This window comes from Phoenix dactylifera, chromosome 11 (assembly GCF_051530095.1).
Source record: "Phoenix dactylifera cultivar Ajwa chromosome 11, Ajwa_hap1_PhDact_Kaust_v1.1, whole genome shotgun sequence".
Taxonomy (NCBI): domain Eukaryota; kingdom Viridiplantae; phylum Streptophyta; class Magnoliopsida; order Arecales; family Arecaceae; genus Phoenix; species Phoenix dactylifera.
In genome coordinates, this window is record NC_143200.1 from 20438896 (window position 1) to 20458543 (window position 19648).

The 19648-nt window shown below is 37.6% G+C and overlaps 1 protein-coding gene across 2 annotated transcripts; it reads left to right on the forward strand.

Moving 5' to 3' along the window:
- The first annotated feature begins 650 nt into the window (after positions 1-650).
- LOC103722385 (zinc metalloproteinase-like protein) lies at positions 651-8329 on the forward strand. Of its 2 annotated transcripts, XM_088707160.2 has the most exons (12): positions 705-809; positions 3883-3944; positions 4055-4357; positions 5343-5555; positions 5812-5892; positions 5984-6070; positions 6209-6304; positions 6422-6475; positions 6561-7579; positions 7658-7706; positions 7852-7891; positions 8031-8329. In XM_088707160.2, exons 3-12 carry the CDS (start codon positions 4118-4120, stop codon positions 8177-8179), a joined length of 2028 nt encoding a protein of 675 aa, XP_088563286.2. In that variant the 5' UTR covers positions 705-809; positions 3883-3944; positions 4055-4117; the 3' UTR covers positions 8180-8329. The 2 variants fall into 2 exon arrangements, with proteins under 2 accessions (XP_008811148.4, XP_088563286.2); XM_008812926.6 differs by lacking the exon at positions 3883-3944 and having other exon boundaries at positions 651-809.
- The last annotated feature ends 11319 nt before the right edge of the window (positions 8330-19648 follow it).

The window sequence follows — 19648 nt, forward strand, 5'->3', positions numbered from 1 at the left end:
TGTAATTAATAAAAAATAATAATTTGTACCTCATTTTATTATTTACTCATCAATAGAGGGGGGTTGGTAATTTGGATCCCAAGAATTTAGGTTTGGAACATATATTTCCTTACCTTTATTTGAACGGGAGGAAGGCATTTTTGATAATTGGATTGGGAAAAATGAAAATATGGGAAGATTATGAAATGTGTAGAGAATTGAAATAGATTGAATAATTGAGAGAGTGAAAAATTGAGAGAGAGATCGGAAGATTGAGTTATTGAGTGGTGTGGTGAAAAAATTGATTTGGAGAGGTATATATAGTGTTGGGGATAATTTTCGTTTTCCAAAATGCTCCTCAAACTAGTTGTTTTTTAGTTGTTAGGAAGGATAAAATAGTCCTTTCTCAGAATGCCCCTCAAACTAGCCGTTTTTTAGTTGTTAGGAGGGGTAAAATAGTTGTTTTTTTCTGTTCGAACCAGAACGGAACCACCGGTTCCGGTTCTGGTTCCGATTCCGGTTCCATCAAACCTGAAATCTTAATTGAACCGTATTCTTTAATATTCCGGTTCGGTTAAGAACCATGAGACACGATTCTGATTTCGGTTCCGATTCTTTCCGGTTCGGTTCCCATCTGATTTTTCGGTTAGAATCGAACCGTGACCGGGTCTACCCTCTGGAACGCCTTCCATGCTAAGAAAAGCAGAACGCAATTCTTTAGTATTACGTGGGGTGACCGTATCTCCAACGTCTTGGAAGTCCAGCCTCTTACCTGCCTGATTTCCTCCCGGTCCTTCCATCGGTTTGCGACAGCGGAACTTGGCCGAGAGGTAAAGCTCGCCCCCCTTTCGTTTCCGACGGAAACCCTAATTTCGTGTTCCAATGATTCAATTTCTTGATCAATTTTATCATTTAGGCGCATAATTTGTGCTAGATTCCTGCTTCTGGATCTTTCTTGATTGAATTCTGTATAATTTCCCGGTGGCTTGGAGTTTAATAACTTCATTCAAAAGCGGAGATTTTTTTTCCCTTTTTGATTTGGATTGTGTATTGGGTTTTCATTGATTCCGTGAATTGGGTGCTCAGTTTTACGTAAATAATTGGTGCTGGGCTGTTTAGGACTTTGGTTTGACAAGGAATTCGCTGTGCTATCATTTTTATCGGGCAGTTTTGTGCAAAAAGTTTTGGAATGAAATATTATTTTGCTTTGTTGGATTTTTGATTAATTTTTTGGTCTAGTATTCAGATTTGATGTTCACCTCTCTTTGTTGATTGAGAATCAAGGTCGGAACTGATGAATTGCAGCACGTAAAGGATGGCATGAATGAAGTTCTTCTGATTTTTTTTTTCCTTTTTTTAAAATACCATCGAACACCTTTATTTGTAAAAGAAAACATGTATTTAATTGGATTCTTTATGCAAAAATTGATCCTTTCTTTATTCTTAGTGCTCTAAATTGCAACCTATGTCCCTATGTGATTGGAGTCCCTCCCTACATCATTTTCATTTTCTTTTATCTTGAAAGGTAGCCTCTCTCTCTCTCTCTCTCTCTCTCTCTCTCTCTCTCTCTCTGTGAGATATGAGGTTTATGTTGGTGGAGGCTCGTACACCAGATTTCTCTTGTATCGTTATGCTTGATTTCATTTCAGGTGGGTGTTCCCCCTCGACTCGATTAATTCTAAATTAGACAACATGGTTTTGAAGTGTCTTTATTTGAGACATGAGAAGGGTGAAAAAGGTTCAACCTCATTGTTGAAAACTTGGAATTTGCTTTTTACTACCTTTTTGTGGTAATTTGAAATAAAAAAACATGAAGCCATCTTAAAGAGGTTTTCTTTCTTTGAAATCTTAAAAATGCAAACTTCATATAGTTTAATGGGAAATTACGTTGAAATAATGTCACCAAGGGATCCTATAGATCTGATTATGAGCATTGGAAACATACATAACCTAATCTAAGAGAAAGATGTTTAAACAATTTGTCTTAAGTCAATACAACTTGAGAATTATTGATAAATATATATCTCTAGCAGGGCCTTGTGTTACTTAAGGGTGAGTTCTCTCTTTCCTTCCCAGCATCACATCAACCCTTTCCACTACCATGCTCTGACTAAAGGGCTTGCTTATCTTCCCCCATTTGAGGAGAAAGCCACACATGATCAAGATAGACTTCTGAAACTGGCTCCCGCATTAGCCTTCTAAAACTGACATAAGTCCGAACCCAATGTCGTACCTTTTGCTCCTTTGGTCAACCTTTGACATGCACTTAATCAAGTACATGTTAGATAGGGCCATGGCATGTGTATCACCTAGTCTTATTGTTCGAAGGTCTTATTGTGGAGTGTGAATGAGTTTCGTTGATCCAGGTGGATAAATTTAGAAAAAACAACCAATCTCTGGAAATTCGTTTCACAAATTCCAAAAGTTTTCCTAACCCCATTTGCTTGAGAGCTTTAGAAGTTCGGAGTTCCGGAGTAATTCAACGATGTTGAACATTTTAGAATTCGGAAAAACTTTTGGTAACTTTGAAAAAATATGGAAGAAGTTTGGCAACTTAACTCGATAAATAATAATATATATTTTAATCACATATTTATCTCGTAGAACTTGGTAGCACTTGGTGGTAATGTGGAAGTGAGAATGTAACTCTGTAATGTATGAACCAATCCATTATTTGCATATGAAGAATGTGGAAACATCACTTCTCCATGTCAAGTGATATATAATCCTGAATCTAGTCATTCTGTAGGTTCCTTAAGAGGCTTTTTGTTTGACGAAAGGGCCTTAATTCTTTTTGCCTAAGGCAGCAAAATTTGATGAAAGCAATGTATTCTTGGTTCTGTGCAAGAGGCAGATGCGTGTTGTTCTCCGGGTTGTTGTAGTTAAATCCCTTAGCTTATAAGGCAACAGATGGAAGTGTATCAGTAACTGACTCATTTGTCATATTTCATGATTCTGCATTCTTTTTCTATACTCCAGTTACCTCAAGTTCATCATGGGAGAACCAAACTGATTCTTTTTAGTAAACTGCAACTTCAGACCATGAAAATCACCTGATCACTTCATTTCTGTTATGAATTGCATTTGTTTAAGAAGCTGACTCAGACAGCTAATACATGCTGACAACAACTATACTTTCAAAAATGCAGCAGCATATCTTGCTGGAATGCTTCAAAGCAAGACTCCAAATGCCTTTCACGTTCTTGATCCTTGCCAAATTGGTGAACCAATCCATGGCACCATTTACTTTGTCCTCAATACGAGTGTTCATGTATCTCCACGCATGTAAAGTAGGGTGGGGTCTGTCTGGTCAATGAAGCTGTCCTTGTAGATAGCCCACGGCAGTGGGTCAATCCATTCAACCCAGATTTTTCATGACCTTTTTGTTTGGCCGCAAAAGATTCTGAATACACAAATTTCCAATTTTTGTGTACCAGTAATCCAAGATGATTCTACCATCACAAATTTATACATATGACTTGCACTCCATCTAGCTCTTTTTTTTTTTTAATTATTAGTTCATTCTAACTAATTTTGATAATTCCATTAAGTGGATACTGCCACATTCTTTTCCTCTCTCTCTCTCTCTCTCTAGACTGGCTATCACTTACCCTATTATGTTTTGTTACTTCCCTGGCAGTTTTCCAAGCTATATGCCTGCTTGCTTTCATAAATATGAAAGCATTTTCATCCTTAGTCCTTGTATGTTCCAGCACTTATGAGCATTGCATATAGCCTACTTTCAAATGATAAATATCATTCTCTCATGCTTGCCATAAGATATTGCAAATAGTTCACATTAGTTCACAGGTTTTAACTCTGAAACCTTCATAAATTTAAGCGATTTGGTTCCATCTTCTGATCACATGCCTTGTAGTATGAATGCTTTTTAATTTGTAACAGATATTAGATGGGTCATCGAGTTATCTTTATCAAAAATGATTTTCGGATCATGCACTGATTAGGTACATATATTAGTTTTTGGTATGCATACTACAACAATTTTTATAATCTCATCTTTTTGTAAAATATAGTCAGTCTAACTAAATTTTCTTCCTTCATGGTATTTTGTTAGGATAAAAACCAATATCAACTGCACATTGTAGAGTACATCTACAGCCAGCTCTTTCTGTGCATTATGGAACAACAAAATGTACGTGATATTCTGGTCATTTGGAGGGGCAGGGAGCTTAAGGTGGATGTGAACCAACACTCTAAGGTCAGAGAGCTTGGGCAGAAGCTTCAGATATTGACTAATGTCAAACCAGATACTATGAGGCTTCTTGTTCCACAGTCTACCAACAAAAGGTCGAAATTGATTACTCCATTTTCTGATGTCCACTCGAGTTTAAGCTTGCAAGAAGTTTCTATTCTTGAGGTAAGAATTACACTTCACCCACACCATACAGTTCATATTTTAATGTATTTGGTTCAGAGCAAAAAAAAGAAAAGAAAAGAAAAGAGGTTGCTGACATTTAAATTTGTTCCATGCTTTGTTGTTATGGTTAACTGACATGTTGCTAAGGAGGAGTTTATCTATGTTTTCAACTTTGACTCTGTCTTTTCTAGACCTGAAGTTGATGTTGTATATTATCCTGTTCAAGAAAGCTCTATGAGGCCCTTGGAAGATAGGGCCTAGCCCGTATTTTGTATTTTGATGCTTCACGGTGTACTCGCAATTCATAGTGAGATGCCGATTTACCAAAAAAAAAAAAAAAGAAGATAGGGGATGGGTAACTGAGTAGCAGTGAGTAGAACACTCCTTTGAGTTGTATGCATGTAATCTGTAAGCTGCCCTATCTTCATGCTTGTGTATGATACTTTATCTGTCAGATCACAGGGAACCCTTTTTTCCCCCCAAGGTACCCTCTCACATACTCTGAGCTTTATGAAAAAGGGTACACATGAGAAGAAACATGAAGCTATTTAGGAAATGAATATATGTAGTTGGCAATGGATGTATTCAGTTTGAGGTTTTAAAAGCAACTAATAAATGAATACTGATCATGGTCAATTTGATCAACCTGTTCCACTTCTGTGCCAGAATGAAACCCTCAGCCTTTGGTATGTACTCTGTATGTAGATTTGGTCCTCATCTTCACTCTTCAGTGATAGTATTAGTGATTTACTGTGGTATATAGAATTTAAACAATCTTGTTCTTGTCAAACAATCTTGAATATTAAATTGATTGATATATTGGTTACATCTTACGAATAAAAAAAAATGTGCATATATATATATATGCTGAAATTAATTGTGATTAAATTTTATTGTTTGCTGATTCATGTAACTACGTTCAACTATGTTTGCCTGCTGCTGCTTGTTGAAAAATGCAATATGCTGGCTTGTTTTTCCTTTGCAGGGAAAGCCCATTAGAATGATGGGTGTTTTTGATGATGAAATTGAGGAGGTTTCACAAAATGGTAGGAAGCCAGATTTAAGGATACTTGGGTTTGACGAGGAGGAAAAGCGACTGAGACAACGAATGCTGAATAAGCCTCAAGTTTCTCTGAAACTTCCACAAGGATCCTACATCTTTTGTGATTTTCGCACGCTTAACATTCCAGGGATTGAGGTTTGATTCTTATTTGCTCAAGCTGTAAACTGACAATATAATTGGTGCAGCTTCATTTTCTTTAGGTTCTCTGGTCATGGTGGTCATAGACCGCTATCAATCTGTTGTAGTCAATAAAGATTACAAATCTCTGGAGCTTGACTTTTCATCTTTGGTTCTCTTGACTAATTCTTCTCAAAAAGGCTTTGACAAACAATCTGGAAAATTATTTCATGGCAATGCCACTCTTCTTGACTGGTTACTGTTTTTACCTCAGTTGAATCCTCCACCTTCAGAGGCACTGAGAAGAATGCACATGCTTGCCTGTGACCCTGGAATTATTGCTGTCATGAACAAGGTAATGGCTGTCCCTTACAGATTAACATTTATTCATCATTTTCCCCCCTGGTATAGCATCTAACATTAGATACTTTCGGCTATTCTCTTAGCATCGATGGCGGGTAGGAATTATGACTGAAATGGCACCTGTCGGATATGTAGGCATCAGTCCGAAATGCCTTCTAGGTTTCAATAAGGTAAAAATCTTGTCGCATCATTTGCTTATAGCTCAATGAAAGTAGATGGTGATAAGGGTTGGATCACAAGAATGAGAAAAATAGTATTCATTGCATTAACTCGTCTTTTGGATATTTTGTTTCCCTTGGTTGGTGCAGAATCAAGGGGAGGAAATATCGCTTCGTCTTCGAACTGACAATCTTAAAGGGTTTAGAAAATACGAAAGCATCAAGGGAACTCTGCTGCACGAACTTGTATGTAACTCATTTTTGCAACTTGAAGTTGTTACTAACTTTGATAATTATTTTCATGACTCAAAACTGTTATTCATCCACCTTCTCTTGTGCTACGCCATCTTTTGTTTATCTCAGGCACACATGGTGTATTCTGAACATGATGCAAACTTTTTTGCTCTAAATAAACAGGTAGTCATGGTGTGCACACTTTGGATTTAGTATATAGATGGGCATATTTCACCATTTTTGTCTAATTATATTGATTTTGATACAGTTGAATGAAGAAGCTACCAGCTTAGACTGGACAAAATCAAGAAGTCACACCCTGAGCGGTCACAAGATCACTGATCATTATGAGGAAGAGCTTTATCTTGGAGTAAGCAGCAATGATAAAGGTCAAAAGCTTGGAGGAACATCTAATTCATTGGTTAGCGTCCGTGCTTCATCTGTGGCTGCTGCCTACAGTCGTTTCTTAAGTGCCCCCTCTATTACTGGTTTGGTGGGAGACGAAGAAACTGCTCATCATTCTTTGAATAATGACCACAAAATGTTGACAACAATTGAACCGAATCCTGATGATGGTGAGCTAAAAGGCGATCTGGAAAATAAACATGCTGAACCTGACCCAGATGATGCACAAGCTATGGAAAATGATGTTATGCATGCTGATTTCATCATGGACAACAGTAATCTCTCTTCTGAATCTTCTATGCTTGATGAGTATGGTGAGCCAGATCCTGATGATCGCTTAGATAATGGAAGGATATTTGAACCTGATCCTGATGATTCCCATGCTGTGGGTTCTTTGGTGCCTAGTGATGAACCTGATCCAGATGATTCCCTTGTTGGTGAGGTTATGAAATCTTTTGAAGAACCTGGTTCAGATCATATCAGGCCAAACAAGATGAGCGAGAATTGCCAAAATATGTCTGAACCTGATCCTGATGCTCCTACAGCTACTGGAACAATCAAGGATGCAAAACAAATGGGATATACCTATGTGCGAGAGAACTTTGCGGAACCTGATCCTGATGAGCACGCTACGGAAATGGCTTTGAAAACTGGCAACATTATGGAACCTTGCGCTCAAGATCTGCAGGCAACTGAAACTTTGGAGGCTGAGCTTGATCCACATGACCATATGGGTGGCTTGGACAACCAAGAACTACAAAGAATCGAAGAGCCTGTAGCTGCTATTTGTACACGTCTTCAGAGGGCCATTGAAATGTTAAGATCTGAAGCGACACCTGCAGAGGCTACATCGGCGCTTAAAACACTTTTCAAGATCATCTGGTATTCTTATCTTACTTGCATCATGTGCGATTCATATCTCTCTGGAAATTTTTCTGACCCTGTTATATTTACTCATAGGAATGTGATAGATCACCCTAATGAGGTGAAATTCAGAAGACTAAGAAAGGTACTCTTGCCTATTATTTTATCTTATCTTTCCTCCGAGCTGTTCTGGAGGGAGATCCAACCGTGCATATATTTGGAGATTTAGTTGGTCACTTTCCATGAGCTTGCACATTTTACTAATGAGCTAATTCTTTTCAAACTTGTAGGCCAATCCCCAGTTCCAAAGGAATGTGGCAAATTATAAAGGTTGGGACCTTGCCGATCTACTTATTTATTTCTTATTTATGAATTTACTTTTTTACATTTCTATACCACCGAATTTTGTCTGTGGCCTGAAGTTAGATTTGCTTGGTATTATTTATATCGATATTATTTTGCTTAACAGCTGCCTTGGAAGTTCTCACTCTGGTTGGCTTCTGCGAAGATGTCATATCAGATGAACTTGGGCGAGCAGAAACTTACTTGGTGTTGAAAAGGAATGATCCTGGCTTGCTGTGGCTTGCGAAGTCTTCTTTGGAAGTTTCTATAGTCTAGTGATCATTAGCTTAAAATCACATTAGTTCCTAAACAAATCATATGCTGTAGATACCAAGGCAAGTCTGTTTATGCGCGTTGGATGCGATTACATGTATAAACTGATGGGCTTGATTTTGAAATGATATGTAAGTAAAAAGTGAAGGTGCATACTCGCATTTGTTTTTTATTATAACAGAAGAAATCATGGAAGGGATGATGCAAACCTCAACGAACCTGCCGTGAGACCCAACAACAAAAGTTTGGAAAATTAATTCCCAGATCGTCCAAAAAGGTTAAAAGGAAAGGAATATAGACCCCGTTGCTATAAAGAGCAAGAAATTTATATTATCAAAGGATTAGGAATATTGACCCTGTGACTATAGAGAGTCAGAAACCAATATTATCAAGGGTTGGAGGTTCAAGTGGTTGTACTTGAAACTACCGTAAGTTCTACATAAGAACAATAGAGAGAAAATTCTCACAAAAAGATTATATTTCGGAATTGCTTGATTACAAGTGAAAACACCAAGTATTTATAGGCAAAACAAGCCTTGGGTGCATTGAACCAACTAGAAAAAACATTAAATGAAAGTTGGTGAAGATGAAAGGAATACTACTTAAAGTCTTGGCAGCAATTAATTAACCTTGGGAAGATGCAGCAAAACTCCCAACCATTTTGACTAGGTTCATCCTTCATTTGCAAGCCTCAAAAATGTCCTTCAGCCTTCCAAAAGCCTATGATAAATGCACCATAAAAAGAAGTCCGAATTTGAAAGGATTAGACTCTTCTTTTCCATGTTTAAATAATTAATTGCGCTGGATATTGTCGAAATGGACTTGCCACATATTAACCATCTTCAAGTCCAAATCTTCATGTGGACTAGAACCTTCTCCTTGGGCTTGAGTTAATAAAGTTTGGACAGCTTCTTGAAGTTTCTTGGCCCGAGCTCTTGTGATTGGCCCAATTGGAATCTCCACATCATCTTGAGCATCTTCTTTGTCCTTGTCAAAGTCCTTGAGCTGGATCATATCATTCCCTCCTTCTTGAAAAGGATTCGTCCTCGAATCAAGATCTGCATAAAAGGGAGAAAGATCAGAAACATTAAAGGTAGAACTAATATCAAACTCACCTTTAAGATCAATCTTGTAAGCATTGTCATTGATCTTTTCCAGTACTTCATAAGGACCATTCCCACGTGGATTGAGCTTTGATTTTCGTTGGCTAGGGAATCTCTCTTTGCGAAAATGTACCCAAACCAAGTCTCCTGGTTGGAAAATGACTTCCTTTCTCCCTTTATTGGCATGGGCAGCAGCTTGCTCATTTCGTTTAAGGATATGTTGGCGTGCTTCTTCATGGATTTTCTTCACCTTTTCAGCTTTCTTCTTCCCATCTAAAGTGGTAATCTTGTTAACAGGTAAAGGAAGTAAATCCAATGGAGTTAATGGGTTAAAACCATAAACAACTTCAAATGGTGAATAAGAAGTAGAAGAATGCACAGTTCTATTATAAGCAAATTCAATAAAAGGAATGCAATCTTCCCAAGTCTTCAAATTCTTTTTAATTATAGCACGCAACAAAGTACCTAAAGTCCGATTCACAACCTCTGTTTGACCATCTGTTTGAGGGTGACAAGTAGTAGAAAATAACAAAGTTGTTCCCAATTTACCCCACAAAACTCGCCAGAAATGACTAAGGAACTTAACATCCCTATCACTAACAATTGTCTTAGGGAGACCATGAAGACGAACAACTTCCCTAAAAAACAATTCAGCAATATGAACGGCATCATCAGTTTTATGACAAGGGATAAAATGCGCCATTTTAGAAAATCGGTCTACAACAACAAAAATTGAATATTTTCCCCTTCTAGTTCTAGGTAAACCTAAAACAAAATCCATAGAAACATCAGTCCAAGGGTGACTAGGAATAGGTAAAGCTTTATATAATCCATGAGGCTTCACTCTTGATTTGGCCTTTTTGCAAGTGACACATCTGTTGCAAATTCTGTCAACATCTCTTTTCATGTGAGGCCAAAAGAAATGTTCTTTCAAAATTTCCAGAGTTTTAAAAATACCAAAATGTCCCATTAATCCTCCCTCATGAGACTCCCTGACAAGAAGCTCATGTAAAGAACACTTCGGAACGCAAAGCTTATTTTCCCGAAATAAGTACCCATCTTGCTTGTAAAATTTTTCAAAAGGTTTTGTTTCACAAGCTTCAAAAACTGTTGAAAACTCAGAATCTTGTGGGTACAACTCCTTGATATGTTCCAACCCCAAAAACTTTGCTGAAAGAGTAGATAGAAGAATATACCTTCTTGATAACGCATCAGCAACAATATTATTTTTACCTTGCTTGTATTGGACAACATATGGGAACATCTCAATAAACTCAACCCAACGAGCATGCCTTCGATTAAGCTTACCTTGGCTCTTCAAATGCTTCAAAGATTCATGATCGGTGTGAATGACAAACTCCTTTGACCATAGGTAGTGTTGCCACGTCTCTAATACTCTCACCAATGCATAGAGTTCTTTGTCATAGGTGGAGTAGTTCAAGGCAGCTCCGCTCAACTTCTCACTAAAGTAAGCCAAGGGTCTCTTATCTTGTATTAGGACAGCACCTATACCAATACCAGAAGCATCACATTCGATTTCAAAAGTTTTAGAGAAATCTGGTAAAAGTAATAAAGGGGCAGAACTTAGCTTTTCTTTCAAGGTGTTAAATGCTTTCTCTTGTGATTCACCCCATTTGAATTCAACACTTTTCTTGATGATTTCTGTCAATGGAGCAGCTATAGTGCTAAAGTTTGGAACAAACCTTCGGTAGAATCCCGCCAAGCCATGGAAGCTCCTAACTTCGGTGATGGTAGTTGGTGTAGGCCAGTCTTTGATTGCCTTTACCTTCTCTTCATCAACTTCTACACCTCTAGTACTTACAACAAAGCCAAGAAATACAACTTTGTCCAAACAAAATGTACACTTCTTAAGGTTAGCATACAATTGCTCTTTTCTTAGCTCAAATAAAACATTCTTTAAATGCCCTAAGTGTTCATGCAAGTTTTTGCTGTAAATCAATATGTCATCAAAGTAGACAACCACAAATTTTCCAATAAACTTACGCAAGACATGATTCATTAAGCGCATAAAAGTGCTGGGTGCATTAGTTAATCCAAAGGGCATAACTAACCACTCATAAAGTCCATGTTTTGTTTTAAAAGCAGTTTTCCACTCATCTCCCTCTTTCATTCGAATTTGATGATATCCAAATTTCAAATCAATTTTAGAAAAGATAGTGGAACCATGGAGTTCATCAAGCATGTCATCAAGACGGGGAATAGGATAACGATACTTTACCGTTATTTTGTTGATAGTACGGCAGTCAATGCACATCCTCCAAGTTCCATCTTTCTTGGGAACTAGCAAAACTGGAACAGCACATGGGCTCATGCTCTCTCTAACATGACCTTTGTTCATCAACTCTTCAACTTGTCTTCGCAATTCTTTTGCTTCTTCGGGGCTGCATCTATAAGCTGGTCTATTTGGAATTTGGGCACCCGGAACTAGGTCAATTTGATGTTCAATGCCTCTAATTGGTGGCAATCCTGGTGGCATCTCTTCTGGAAAAACATCTTGAAATTCCTGTAAAAGAGATATGGCAGTACTAGGCAAAGAATCATCAAGGTTAGTTGTTGAGAGATAAGCTTCCTTATACAAGATCAACATCATTGGCTTCTGTGAAACCATAGCTCTCTTAATCTCTCTTTCTTTTGTATAGAAATTCACTTTTTTTTTCTCTTTCTTTTTCTCACTTTTCTTATCAGATTCTTTACTCACAATTTCTTTTGAACTCTCATTTTCATCCTTACTTTATTTAGCACTGGTTGCTACAGATTTCTTGATTTGATTTTGCTCTTCAAGAACTTGATGAGGGGATAAAGGAGCCAAAGTGATGTTTCTGCCATTCTTGGTAAAGCTGTACTTATTTTTGTAACTATTATGGAGGGTACGCCTATCAAATTGCCAAGGTCTTCCAAGCAATATGTGACTTGCTTGCATTGGAACCACATCACAGAGGACTTCATCAGAATATCTTCCAATGGAAAAAGATAGAAGTACCTGTTTTTTTGTGACTTTTAATTCTCCACTATCATTAAGCCATTGAAGTCGATATGGATGAGGGTGCTTTTGAGTCTTCAACCCTAGCTTGTCCACCATCAGCTTGCTTGCCACATTCACACAACTTCCACCATCAATTATCAAACCACAAACTCTTTCTTTGACATGGCAGCGAGTGTAAAAGATATTCTCACGTTGTTGTTCATCATTGTCTGTTTGAGCTTGAACATGGAGGGCTCTAAGAACAACTAAGGCTTGACCAACAACAGCCTGCTCTATATCACTAGCATCTTCAAGTTGTGGCATAGACTCTTTATCATTTTCTTCTTCAGAAACAATATCCCCATTATCTAGCAAGATCATGGTTCTCTTGTTTGGGCATTGAGAAGAAATATGACCAAAGCCTTGACATCGGAAGCATTTAATATCACGATTTTTTTGAGTTTGGTTGGAAGAAGTACCTTTTTCAGATTGTTTGGTCATAGTTTTTTCTTCTTTAGGCCTAGAAGTAGGCTTTTCTTCTTGTTTTGGAGTAGGACTCCATTTGGACTTCCAATTAGATGAACCAGCAGCTTCATGCTTGGATGATGATCTTCCTCCTCTTTTAAGTTGCCTCTCAACTTTCATAGCCATGTGGACCACATCTTCAATTTCCACATAATGTTGTAGTTCCACAACATTCGCAATCTCACGGTTGAGACCACAAATGAATCTAGCCATTGTTGCCTCTCTATCTTCTTCAACATTGGCACGAATCATGGTTATTTCCATCTCCTTATGGTATTCTTCAATAGATTTTGTTCCCTGTTTAAGACTTTGCAACTTCAAATGTAAGTCTCTATAATAGTGTGAAGGAACAAACCTTCTCCTCATGGTAGCTTTCATGTCATCCCAATTATCAATTGGAATCTCTCGGTTTCTTTTTCGACTTAGAACCAATTGGTCCCACCAAACAATTGCATAGTCAGTAAAAGAAACAGCTGCAAGCTTAACTTTCTTTTCCTCCGAATAGTTAGGACAATCGAAAACAAGTTCCACTTTTCTTTCCCATTCAATGTAAGCATCAGGATCATTTTTACCTTGAAAAGGTGGGAGAGAAAGTTTAATCGAACCTGTGTTGCGATCGACAACATCTCTATTTTGATGCATGTGCTGGCGATGTCGTCTTGGTCTATGATCTCTTTGTCTTCGTATGGAAGCTAGGGAGGTTTCATCATCAAATTCTTCATTTTCACCTTCATAAGTATCAACATGATCAGCTGGAGGAATGGAGGGACGTCTGTTTTGCCTTCTCCCTCGTGGCATAGTGCCTTGCTGTATTTGATTCACTTGTTGGTCATTATGATCTAATCGTTCTCGGATTTCTTCAAGTTGGGCATTCATCCGCTGAAATTGTTGTTGCAGAGCTTGAATGTTCAATTTGGTGTCTATTGGTGCTTCCTCACTTCCGCCTTGAGACATGTTGTAAAAATGGAAAGAACCTCACCACTCCCTTACGTGTTTCACTCAAATATATTTCACTCAATCACTCGTCTTTGCACACAATGATTTGGCTTTTTTCCTCTGATGATCTCACACACTCTTGCCTTTTACCACTCAATTTTCTCTTAAAAGTTCTTGAAAAAACTAAGGTAAATTTCAAAGCAAAGCAAATGAAAAACCAACACACTTAAAAATACAGATTTTTGAGGGGAGTCAATATGGAAGCAACAAGTGTGAAGAGTTTAGGAACATAAATGATGGGAAGAAATGGATATGAAAAGAAAAGCAAAGAATATGAAAAGAAAGCAAATGGACATGAAAAGTTGAATGATGGATATATAGAGATGAAATATGAGAAATAGATGATAATAAAAGGCAAACTTCTCCTTCTTCTTTTTTCTTTCAAAACATTTAACCTTCTAACTCCTTTTGATCTCCCTTTTTTTTGTCTTTTTTTTTCTTTTCTTCTTTTTTTTTTTTTTACAACTTCAGTCTCCTCTTTTTATGTTTTCCTTTCAATAATAGAACCAACAGCAATATCAACAAAGATGAAGCACGAAAAGAAATGGTAGAGAATAGAAATGAAATGGTTATGGATGAAATGATATCAAACGATGCAAAGGATGAAAAAAATATAAATGAGAGAATATAAAAGCAAATAAGGGATAGGTAACCTGATTGGAAACCTTGGCTCTGATACCAAATGATGCAAACCTCAACGAACCTGCCGTGAGACCCAACAACAAAAGTTTGGAAAATCAATTCCCAGATCGTCCAAAAAGGTTAAAAGGAAAGGAATATAGACCCCGTTGCTATAAAGAGCAAGAAACCTATATTATCAAAGGATTAGGAATATTGACCCCGTGACTATAGAGAGTCAGAAACCAATATTATCAAGGGTTGGAGGTTCAAGTGGTTGTACTTGAAACTACCGTAAGTTCTACACAAGAACAATAGAGAGAAAATTCTCACAAAAAGATTATATTTCGGAATTGCTTGATTACAAGTGAAAACACCAAGTATTTATAGGCAAAACAAGCCTTGGGTGCATTGAACCAACTAGAAAAAACATTAAATGAAAGTTGGTGAAGATGAAAGGAATACTACTTAAAGTCTTGGCAGCAATTAATTAACCTTGGGAAGTTGCAGCAAAACTCCCAACCATTTTGACTAGGTTCATCCTTCATTTGCAAGCCTCAAAAATGTCCTTCAGCCTTCCAAAAGCCTATGATAAATGCACCATAAAGAGGAGTCCGAATTTGAAAGGATTAGACTCTTCTTTTCCATGTTTAAATAATTAATTGCGCTGGATATTGTCGAAATGGACTTGCCACATATTAACCATCTTCAAGTCCAAATCTTCATGTGGACTAGAACCTTCTCCTTGGGCTTGAGTTAATAAAGTTTGGACAGCTTCTTGAAGTTTCTTGGCCCGAGCTCTTGTGATTGGCCCAATTGGAATCTCCACATCATCTTGAGCATCTTCTTTGTCCTTGTCAAAGTCCTTGAGCTGGATCATATCAAGGGAGCTTTGCAGGAGTTATTGATTGTTGTGTTACCTTGCTGTTAATCTAGGATGGAGGTACTGAAAGTGTTTGGGCACTTGTAACCTTATTAATTTTTGAGATGGAAACCATGAACATTTTCTAGTTTAGAGTGGTCAGCAGCAACATCTGGTGACGTTTGACAACCAAGTTTGTGCCTTTTGTATGCAAGAAATGAGATGACTGTTGTCAATTTGATGACATTGGTTCTTGGTGTTAGCCAAAGTCCAATATGATTGATTCAGGATTTCCTCATCGACCCGGCAACCTAATGCCCGTTGTTTGCGCTTGGGGCAGTCATCTGCGATGTAAGTAACTCTCCATGCCATAAAGCTCTCCAGAAAACGTAAACTGGGAAGCAAAGTATGCCGGAAAGTGCAAGATATAGAACTGTTTGCAAAAAATAACAAGAATGAGAAAAGGTGGGAGAAAGTCGAAGGTTTGAAAGATATGAATGGCAAAATTTTAATATGAGTTGAGACCACCGAGTTAGCTATCAACATTAGTTTTTGACAACGATGGCCGTAGGTAATCCTTTTTTCTGCAGTGTTTGTTATTAATATGAGCACTATCTGGAGAGAAGTAAGTATGGTGCATTTGGCATGCAACTTTTTTTTTCTTCCCTTGCATTAAAAAAGGGAGAAAAATCCAAGATTGCAGTGGCCATTTTCTAATGACAATTACTGCAAAAACAAAGAAGTTGTTTGCTAATGATCCACCATGTGCATCTCACTAGCTATTCTAGCTTGGTCATCACCTGAGCACAGATGAGCTATTGGGATTCATCTAGGATTGAAAAATTAAATGTTAACTCCCAAGGCAAATACAATTCCAGTCCGCATGGAAGTCGTCGGTCCCATTGATCCATTACTCCTGCTCAGGTGAATTGCTCAAAGAAATTGAAAATTTCTAATGACAGAGTCTCTGCTTACATGACTATGGAAAATGGAAGTCTTTCCGCAGTCATATTAACTTGAATAAAGTTAAGTATGTAGCCCACACAAAATAAACCTATCAATTCAAGTGGAAAAAAGATATCACAAAGCAAAAATGCAGAAAAGGCCTCAAAGATAAAATAGAAAAAAAAAGGCCCCTCTTAGTAAATTTGCCTTAGGCCTCCGAATGTATAGGGCCACTCCTGTTGTCAGGCTCCATAAACCTACAAAATACTCTAAATTTTTGTTTGAGAAGTTCCCACCGGATTTGGCAGGATCGAAAGGAAGAGAGCACACGAGAGGAAAAGAGCAAAGGAAATAGATGCCAATGCCACCTTTACCTATTTAATCACATGATCAAGTTCCATTTTTGTTTCAAACATACAAGCATTGAAAGCTAACACGGTCAAGCCTGAATTCATCCACATCTGATACCCATGCCTCCTAGTTTGTATCGAGCATGCGTCGTCGATAGAGTGAATCATGAAACAAATTGTCAATAATCAAACATACACATGACCTCTCACACCATGCATGGCTGTTAAGTTTCTGTTATCCATTACTCGATTACTCTCATTGGGAGACATGGGACCAGCCGTCCCTATCATGCTGGACATACCGTACAAAACTCCTTAGATGTTGATTAAAGGATTTGTTTGATGCAAGTAATGATGGTAATTTATGATCCACCTAATCTGTTTTGACCCATTTAATAATTAAGTTAGAACATTACTCAACTTATTTAATATGTACAGCTTAATTTGGCTCTGATTGTTTAATTCGATCAGCTTAACATATTTAATCTGTTTAAATTCATCTAATTCATTAAAAATATATTTAATCTGACTTGATCTATCTAATAAATAAATTATATAAATAGGGTCGATTACATACTTAATAAATAGATTGAATTTAAATTTAAAACTTAAATTTATTTAATAAATAGATGGATTGGAATTGATAAATTCTTGCTCCATTCAATTTTTATAAGATCTCATTGCTGCCCAGATGCTGGGCTTAGGTTAAAATCCAGCGGTTCCAACAAGGTCAAAATTCTATCAACCTGTGTACCTTTGGTTTAAAGACGTGGGCCTACGCCTATGATTGGGGCTTGTACGAAAGCACGTGGACTGACCACGTGCCGTGCTCCAGCGTGGCCCCCACCACATCAGAACCACAGAAGGGCAAAGATGATGCCCCCCAAAGAAAGTTGACCCAAGTCACAAGGTACCGCCACCGCCCGCAGCCGCGCTCTACCCCAAAAGCTTCGTCATCATATCCGTGGCACGAATCTTAATTCATAGTGTGCGGCCATCCGCTATCAGATTGGTGGAGAAGTTATATCCTACGGTTCACATCCCGTGGTCTCTCTTTGCCTACGGCGTGTCGGTCACGTTACGGGTTTGCTGACGGTTGACGGACGGGAGGGTAATGGATGCCAGGTATGAATTGCATACTAAACGTATCCATGTTTACTTTTAAAGTATCTAGATATAAATCAACAATTAAATATATTAAAGGATATAACTTGAATAATTTTTAAAATATATAAATCAGATTTTAAATAAAATTTAATAATAAAAACTAACAAAAATTATATAATCAGAAGGATGAAAACAAAATTCACTATCAAGATTGCACATGATACCGAGTAACTAGGTATGAAATTTACATGGAGACCAATTTGGTTAAAAAATCTGGTTACTAATATAACCTATTTTATATTAAAAATAATCTTTATGAATAAGATATCTAATTTAAGTACTAAAAAATTGTTCTAAATACCACCATTGCTCTTTAATTATAGTATAAATAGAAACATGAATCGTCTACATTGTAATAACATGCAAAAAAAAAATGTATATATAAGAACATATTAAAGTTATTGATTCTTTAAATAATTTTAATACTTTTGATTATAGTAATGCTATAAGGTCATTACCAAAGCATTTGTTCGAATAGTTTAATTGCCATATGACTTGAGAGGATTGTATAGGCCCTTGCTCTTTCACATTTTCTTTTGATTAAGGCTAAACAAAACATATTAAGGTGGTTACTAACTTATCGTCAGATAGAAAATGCAAGGACTATTATCTATAAATCACTAGTCACAATAATTATCACCATCTACTTCACGATCATGTTTGTAGGGGTATGTATGATGCGGATCAGGTCAATTTAAGATTATTTTCTAAAACTGAACGAACTTAAATCGATTTTCTAAAATTGAAATTGAAACCAAGCTGACCTAATAAGAAAATTGATTTAAATTGCCTCGAAAAAATCAATTTGGTTCGGTTTACTTTGTGGTGGTACATCGGGACCTCGGCGGTTTATGACCACAACGTCGCAAGAGAATATTCAACGGGGACAACAACCTCAAAAGGCTATATATGACGTCAAGTCTCGACTCAGAAAAATTCCAGCCTACATATTTATGGAATAGGTTTGTTTTTGATGGTTCTACTTGAGGATCTAGGATGTGTTGGGGCTACATGGCTTGTGCTGGTGGAAGTGGAGAAGAAAAGAAACCATCAAATAATATTTCAAAAGTCGAAGAATTATTCATAACCAAATGTAAAGTAACTGGGTGGAAAATAAAAGCTAAGAATTCTTAGTATTCCAAATTACCAAAAGGCTTGGGACATTACCTTTAGAGAGCCAACTACAACAAAAGGAGCCGATGGCTAGGAATGATTTTTGAGGTGCATAGAGGTGACGATGATGTGGAGAGTCATCAAACACTTGTAGGATCTCATTTCTAACACCAAAGTGAGCGACCTAGAGACCCAGAGGATAAGAAAGAGAAGGGATTAAGGCTGAGAAGAGGGAAGGGGAGAAAAGGAGGAGGCTTTGGGTTTGAGGAGGGTCTAGTAGATTTCTAGATGACCATTGATGATTGGTTAGAGAGATGAGATTGGAAGGAACCTAATAGAAAAATTTAAAAGGCTGTTTCCATTTAGTCACACATAGGGGTGGCAAAATATGACCCGACCCGCCAACCCGACCCGTGTTCGACCCGCCATAAACAGGTTTGGGTTTGGCCTAAACAGATTCGGGTCGTAAACAGGTCGACCCGTTTAACCTGTTTATTAATTGGGTCGGATACGGGTTTTAGATGTCTGACCCGTTTAAATCGTTTAACCCGTTTAACTGTTGGGCAGGTTAAACAGGTCTAAACAGGTTAAACGGGTTAAACAGATTAAACGGGTTAAACAGGTTAAACAGGTCTAAACGGGTCTAAACAGGTCTAAACAGGTCGGGTTGGGCAGGTTAAACAGGTTGGGTTGGACAGATTAAACAGGTCTAAACAGGTTAAACGGGTCAGGTTGGGCAAACAGGTTAAACAGGTCGGGTCGGGTTGGGTAAACAGGTTACCTGTTTATTAAACAGGTTAAACGGGTCGG